Source organism: Penaeus vannamei, chromosome 31 (assembly GCF_042767895.1).
Source record: "Penaeus vannamei isolate JL-2024 chromosome 31, ASM4276789v1, whole genome shotgun sequence".
NCBI classification, from domain to species: Eukaryota; Metazoa; Arthropoda; class Malacostraca; order Decapoda; family Penaeidae; genus Penaeus; species Penaeus vannamei.
The window spans coordinates 2,464,682-2,472,181 of NC_091579.1; the positions used below are offsets into that span (position 1 = coordinate 2,464,682).

The window sequence follows — 7,500 nt, forward strand, 5'->3', positions numbered from 1 at the left end:
ATGGCTAAGAGAAAGACTTGTACAAAACAGGCTGTATAAAATGGGACTGCACTACCGATAATATGTAAAGTGAAATTATATGTGCTGCTTCTAAAAATGTTAAAGCTATGATGAACTTTTCACGACATGTCAATGCCTTAAAATGCCCTAAATTTATCATAATCGCACAACTTATTGGAAAAGAATTTCTTTTTTTTTTCATTTTTATTTTGCCAAGATTAGGGATGAATCGTGTTTTAATTAAGCAGCAGGTAATGCAGGACATCGAATCAAATTTGCAAGGTAAACAATTGGACAGAAGAACGCAATGAGTGTGTTTATTTTAGGCAGTACATCAGCACACGGCCTGACCACCCTGGCTTAGTCGGCCCACCCGTGTCTCTCGAGCCAGAATTTGTTCTCTTGGGCCCAACTACCTGGCGGTTCTCACATATGCTATGCCAATATATACGTAGATATTTCGATAAACCCACATAACTTTACCTGAATACATTTTTGTCTCCTATTCAACCTGGTTTCCAAAATATTCCCCTATAGCTTATTTAAAAAAAAGTTCAACATCCCCTCTATTATATTAATTGTAATCAAGATTTCATGCAATGCCATTATCATATAACTCACTCCACATCAATGATTAAAGTGGGAAAATAATGCGATTTCATTACAGTACCAATTACTGAAGGAGCCTCATACAGTTCACAATTGATAATCCGCCAGAGTTACAGAAACAGAAGAAGAGGCAGTGGCTGGAATCTAGCCGTGGATTCTTGTTGATCACGTGTCAAAGGGAAGAGGGATCTCGGCAGATAAAGGTCCGTGGAACAGCCAAAATAAAGGTGTGACAAAGCATTGTAATAAACAGTATGTCCATAACATTCAAACTGAACATCCAGTAAATAAAAATGTCTTTTTTTATCATACAAATCTTTCACCTTGTTTTTTTTCTCTCTAAAATACTCACGAATGTATCTTTCGTTTCCAAATGCTGCATCGCCTTTTGTTTACATTCAAAACAATTTTGATCATAGGATTACACTTCAACATGACACAAAATGCTTAGGCACAATTACTCCGCAAAATTCATTTTTGGGGGGTTCAAGGAATCGCATTACCCTCTTCACAAATGGAACCTTTGCTATTCAAGACTGAGCCTCTTTGCAGTCACTCGTGGTTTCTGACGATGACCTGAAGGTTCCCCGCAGTCCCAGCATTAACGAAGGAATCGCTCTCAGTTTCCTCGGTGACATTTTCAATGGAAGGGTGTTCAGTCACACTTTTTTTCGAGCTCCCATTCATAAACAGTTCACGAAGTTTACCACTTTCTTACCAAAACTACATAACAATGCAACTGTGTTTTCTGACTAAAGATAACGTTATGTAGAGATCGACAACAACATGAGAGGCGTTTATGATGTATCTCGTAAATGTTCCACTATCATCTCCCGGTACAGTCCCTGTCTCGTCTTCTCGTGAGTCCTAGTCCAGTCTTCCCCAAAGTCCCGGTTAAGTCCAGTTCAGTCCCAAGTACACAAACACTGTGTCAGACAGGGCTTAGCCTGAGGAAAAGAGTAATAAGTTTTTGCCTGTTGTAAGTGTGCCAACTTGTCATTTATAAGTCAGCACTCACTACGGACGTTTTCAGGTTGGTGAAGTTATCCACTGTCACTTATTGCAAAGCCAAATTTCTGTTGGCATGCTATGAACTTGCATGGAAGTAATGAATGGTTGAAATTTCATCGCTTTGACTAAATCTATAAAATGTGTTTTCTTTAAAATGTATAAAATGAGTAGATGACACAGTTGTAAGCAAGAAGTCACAGTACCTTACTCCACCAATAAAAAGACGATGTTAGGAAGCCTATCAACAAGAATCATGAAAGCTAAAGGTATTTCTTTCGCATTTTCAGAATAGACCATCCCTGGACAAACACGACACTGATCATACCAGCAAGCACTATCTAGTTCATTCGTCCTTAGGGGTAAAAACAAGTAACTTCAAAGTTAATTTGCTTACCATACACAAGTATATGGACAAGTTTGTTTTTTTTTTTTTATCTAATCACGTTTTATTTTTGGCAACCATCTTCTAGCCGTTTGCCATAGCATTATGCATCCCTAATGTTATTTCGGTCCTGGTGAGCAAATGTTCTTCTCGACGGAACACATGGCCTGATCCTTGGGGCCGCCTGGCAGGAAGGGTGGTTGTGGCAGTTGGGCGCTGGTGCTGGTGACGACAACGCTACCAGTGGAGGCCCGGCCAGACCTGGACTACGTGGCCAGGTCTGAGGACCCCAACTGTTGGGTCTCGGGGTCGGAGGAGCTGCGCCCGTTGGAGACGTTTGGCTGGGCCGGGTCTGTGCTGCCTCGGCCTCCTGACAAGCTCTTGGCTTCTGACTGGGATACATCACTCTCTACGTCGCTCTCACCCTGGCGATACAAGATTTTGTGCTGTGAATCTCTTTTAGATTATTGCTCGGTGGTAAGTTCTTGATAAAGGCTTATTTGTCTTTCTCCATGAAATTCTAAGGACAGCATCTTGCACTAGAAGAGGAATTATCTAAAAAAGTATGTAACATATGCGATCTAACTATAGGCTACTTCATTATCTTTCTTCACAGATGAAATAGTTACCTTTTAGTAATCCTAATGGATAATATTAGTTCAGGTGTTGTCATGCTTAACTCTTGGTCAAAGGAAGGGAGTAGGTTGTACAGGAAGTGTGATCGGAAAGTAAAGGTACGCCACAAGACAAAAACTCTATTCTACAAACATACTCGTGTCTTTACAAAGTACACTGTACAATTCCAGAAGGTCATTAAAAAACACCTTTTACTTTCATTGCATTTTACTGAAAATCTTGAGAGAGATGAAGCCTCCAGTCATAATTTGGCCTTGGCTCCTGTCATTAGATCTCCTCATGCCTCTAACTCATGATCCTGTCAAACATTCAGCCTTTATCTTCAAGCACTCATTGTTTAGGGATATCTTCTCACGCCCTCGCGCATACGCCTGCCTCACTGCACCTGTTTGCCTGCTGGGAAGGGTGACAGCCGCTCTGACGTGTCTGAGCCACACGACGAGGACTCTGACAGCTCCGTGGTGAACTTCCGGCCGACCCGAGGGGATGCTGGCGGCCGTCGACTACACACTTGCGACTGGATGTGCTCACATATTCGCCGAAACCGTCGTATATTACCTGCGAAGAATTAGAGTCAGACGAGACACTTTACGACTGACGGTGTCTTGGCATGCTGTGTCTAATATAGGGGATAGTACATTATATGCTTTCAGTTACATGAAGTTTTGTTGGAGACCAAAAATAAATCTTAAGACAGGCAACACAGTAATATTATGATACTCTAGATAAAAATCAATAAATCAGGCATAAGCTGTTGTAAAACCTGCATTTCTACCGACACAGAGAGTCAGAAAACAAGAAACATACACAGAACAACTTGGTAGGTCGAGGGGGGAGTCAACTGTTACACAAAACAGTTTAAAAGTTTCTGTAAAAAAACACATTCCGGTAAACATGTAAAACGACCGTCTAGTGGAAAAAGAAACCGAAAGGGATAACAACGAGTAGTCTATACAAAACTCCAAGGCTGACTGAGACATTGAAGAGTCGTAAGAGAATGTCTCACAAAATATTGCAGCTCATATAATCAAATCAAAAGGAATTTACAGCACGTCGACCTCATAGCCCCTTCCTCAGACGAAGCTATGGAGGCCGTGGCAACTCGAAAATGAATCCTGACCTAATAAGAGAATCTGATGAATTTCATGGAAATCTCGAGTACACACAGAGGACGCACAGAATGGGTGAGTTCCCACTGTGTTGCGGAACATGAGTGTCGAGCCACACACGGCTGCGGGTGTGGGGCCCCTGATCTCTCTCACGTCACTCATACTTCTACATCCTAGGATAACCGTGAAAAAATAATTTGTGTCTCACTCATGTCCTTGAAAAGAGTCCCACACAGAAAAAAATATATTACTGTGAAAATATGCTACGTCTCTTAAATATATGAACTGCAATTTGAGAACACATCTGACATGATGTTTCTTTTGTTTGTAGTGGCATGTCCATTAAGGAGTGCATACACGCTCACCTTGAACCATACACGCTACGGTCTTTTAGCTGTCAGGATGATAACTAGGACAAATACGTATGGCAGTTCATTACCCATCATACCAGAGAGAAGAATGAAGTTAATGGCGTAGAGCGGGTTGGGGTCATTAGGGGGACACACTGGAGTAATGTCCACCTGGAACCGCACGTGTCTCTGGAACACCGCGGGCCCGGTGCTGCCTCGCTTGTACTCCACGCGGAAACTCATCGGCGACGTCACGCTGTGGCTCAGCTCAGCGACCTGCGGCGGGAGGAAGGGGGGTCAGCGGGGGTGGGGCCTGGGAAGGGGGGTCAGCGGGGGTGGGGCCTGGGTAGGGGGGTCAGCGGGGGTGGGGCCTGGGTAGGGGGGTCAACGGGGGTGGGGCCTGGGAAGGGGGGTCAGCGGGAGGGGTGTCTGGGAAGGGGGGTCTGCGGGAGGGGTGTCTGGGAAGGGGGGTCTGCGGGAGGGGGGTCAGCGGGGGTGGGGCCTGGGTAGGGGTGTCTGCGGGAGGGGGGTCAGCGGGGGTGGGGCCTGGGTAGGGGGTCAGCGGGGGTGGGGCCTGGGTAGGGGGTCAGCGGGGGTGACGCCTGGGAAGGGGGGTCAGCGGGGGGGGGGGCCTGGGAAGGGGGTCTGCGGGAGGGGTGTCTGGGAAGGGGGGTCAGCGGGAGGGGTCTCTGGGAAGGGAGGGTCAGCGGGAGGGGTGTCTGCAGGAGGGGTGTCTGGTAAGGGGGGTCTGCGGGGGTGACGCCTGGGAAGGGGGGTCAGCGGGAGGGGGGTCTGCGGGAGGGGTGTCTGGGAAGGGGGGTCAGCGGGAGGGGTGTCAGCGGAGGGAGTCTGGGAAGGGGGGTCTGCGGGAGGGGTGTCTGGGAAGGGGGGTCTGCGGGGGTGACGCCTGGGAAGGGGGGTCTGCGGGAGGGGGGTCTGGGAAGGGGGGTCTGCGGGAAGGGTGTCTGGGAAGGGGGGTCAGCGGAAGGGGTGTCTGGGAAGGGGGGTCAGCGGGAGGGGTGTCTGGGAAGGGGGGTCAGCGGGAGGGGTGTCTGGGAAGGGGGGTCAGCGGGAGGGGTGTCTGGGAAGGGGGGTCAGCGGGGGTGACGCCTGGGAAGGGGGGTCAGCGGGAGAGGTAAGTGGGAGGGGGGGGGGTCAGCGGGAGGGGTGTCTGGGAAGGGGGGTCAGCGGGAGGGGTGTCTGGGAAGGGGGGTCAGCGGGAGGGGTGTCTGGGAAGGGGGTCTGCGGGAGGGGTGTCTGGGAAGGGGGGTCTGCGGGAGGGGTCTCTGGGAAGGGAGGGTCAGCGGGAGGGGTGTCTGCAGGAGGGGTGTCTGGTAAGGGGGGTCTGCGGGGGTGACGCCTGGGAAGGGGGGTCAGCGGGAGGGGTGTCTGGGAAGGGGGGTCAGCGGGAGGGGTGTCTGGGAAGGGGGGTCAGCGGGAGGGGTGTCTGGGAAGGGGGGTCAGCGGGAGGGGTGTCTGGGAAGGGGGGTCTGCGGGGGTGACGCCTGGGAAGGGGGGTCTGCGGGAGGGGGGTCTGGGAAGGGGGGTCTGCGGGAAGGGTGTCTGGGAAGGGGGGTCAGCGGAAGGGGTGTCTGGGAAGGGGGGTCAGCGGGAGGGGTGTCTGGGAAGGGGGGTCAGCGGGAGGGGTGTCTGGGAAGGGGGGTCAGCGGGAGGGGTGTCTGGGAAGGGGTGTCTGCGGGAGGGGTGTCTGGGAAGGGGGGTCAGCGGGAGGGGTCTCTGGGAAGGGAGGGTCAGCGGGAGGGGTGTCTGCAGGAGGGGTGTCTGGTAAGGGGGGTCTGCGGGGGTGACGCCTGGGAAGGGGGGTCAGCGGGAGGGGGGTCTGCGGGAGGGGTGTCTGGGAAGGGGGGTCAGCGGGAGGGGTGTCAGCGGAGGGAGTCTGGGAAGGGGGGTCTGCGGGAGGGGTGTCAGCGGAGGGAGTCTGGGAAGGGGGGTCTGCGGGAGGGGTGTCTGGGAAGGGGGGTCTGCGGGGGTGACGCCTGGGAAGGGGGGTCTGCGGGAGGGGGGTCTGGGAAGGGGGGTCTGCGGGAAGGGTGTCTGGGAAGGGGGGTCAGCGGAAGGGGTGTCTGGGAAGGGGGGTCTGCGGGGGTGACGCCTGGGAAGGGGGGTCTGCGGGAGGGGGGTCTGGGAAGGGGGGTCTGCGGGAAGGGTGTCTGGGAAGGGGGGTCAGCGGAAGGGGTGTCTGGGAAGGGGGGTCAGCGGGAGGGGTGTCTGGGAAGGGGGGTCAGCGGGAGGGGTGTCTGGGAAGGGGGGTCAGCGGGAGGGGTGTCTGGGAAGGGGGGTCTGCGGGGGTGACGCCTGGGAAGGGGGGTCTGCGGGAGGGGGGTCTGGGAAGGGGGGTCTGCGGGAAGGGTGTCTGGGAAGGGGGGTCAGCGGAAGGGGTGTCTGGGAAGGGGGGTCAGCGGGAGGGGTGTCTGGGAAGGGGGGTCAGCGGGAGGGGTGTCTGGGAAGGGGGGTCAGCGGGAGGGGTGTCTGGGAAGGGGTGTCTGCGGGAGGGGTGTCTGGGAAGGGGGGTCAGCGGGAGGGGTCTCTGGGAAGGGAGGGTCAGCGGGAGGGGTGTCTGCAGGAGGGGTGTCTGGTAAGGGGGGTCTGCGGGGGTGACGCCTGGGAAGGGGGGTCAGCGGGAGGGGGGTCTGCGGGAGGGGTGTCTGGGAAGGGGGGTCAGCGGGAGGGGTGTCAGCGGAGGGAGTCTGGGAAGGGGGGTCTGCGGGAGGGGTGTCAGCGGAGGGAGTCTGGGAAGGGGGGTCTGCGGGAGGGGTGTCTGGGAAGGGGGGTCTGCGGGGGTGACGCCTGGGAAGGGGGGTCTGCGGGAGGGGGGTCTGGGAAGGGGGGTCTGCGGGAAGGGTGTCTGGGAAGGGGGGTCAGCGGAAGGGGTGTCTGGGAAGGGGGGTCAGCGGGAGGGGTGTCTGGGAAGGGGGGTCAGCGGGAGGGGTGTCTGGGAAGGGGGGTCAGCGGGAGGGGTGTCTGGGAAGGGGGGTCTGCGGGAGGGGTGTCTGGGAAGGGGGGTCAGCGGGAGGGGTGTCTGGGAAGGGGGGTCTGCGGGAGGGGTGTCTGGGAAGGGGGGGTCAGCGGGAGGGGTGTCTGGGAAGGGGGGTCTGCGGGAGGGGTGTCTGGGAAGGGGGGTCAGCGGGAGGGGTGTCTGGGAAGGGGGGTCAGCGGGAGGGGTGTCTGGGAAGGGGTGTCTGCGGGAGGGGTGTCTGGGAAGGGGGGTCAGCGGGAGGGGTCTCTGGGAAGGGAGGGTCAGCGGGAGGGGTGTCTGCAGGAGGGGTGTCTGGTAAGGGGGGTCTGCGGGGGTGACGCCTGGGAAGGGGGGTCAGCGGGAGGGGGGTCTGCGGGAGGGGTGTCTGGGAAGGGGGGTCAGCGGGAGGGGTGTCAGCGGAGGGAG

General features: G+C 54.9%; 1 protein-coding gene across 1 annotated transcript in view; it reads right to left on the reverse strand.

The window, feature by feature from the left end:
* The window catches only part of sff (sugar-free frosting), a gene marked incomplete in the record, with an annotated part of 281,961 nt that overhangs the window by 613 nt on the left and 273,848 nt on the right, over positions 1-7,500 (reverse strand). The window contains 3 exon segments of the mRNA XM_070143593.1: positions 1-2,427; positions 3,024-3,196; positions 4,187-4,373. The exon segment at positions 1-2,427 is cut by the window's left edge and continues 613 nt beyond it. Coding sequence (XP_069999694.1) covers positions 2,269-2,427; positions 3,024-3,196; positions 4,187-4,373 — 519 coding nt within the window.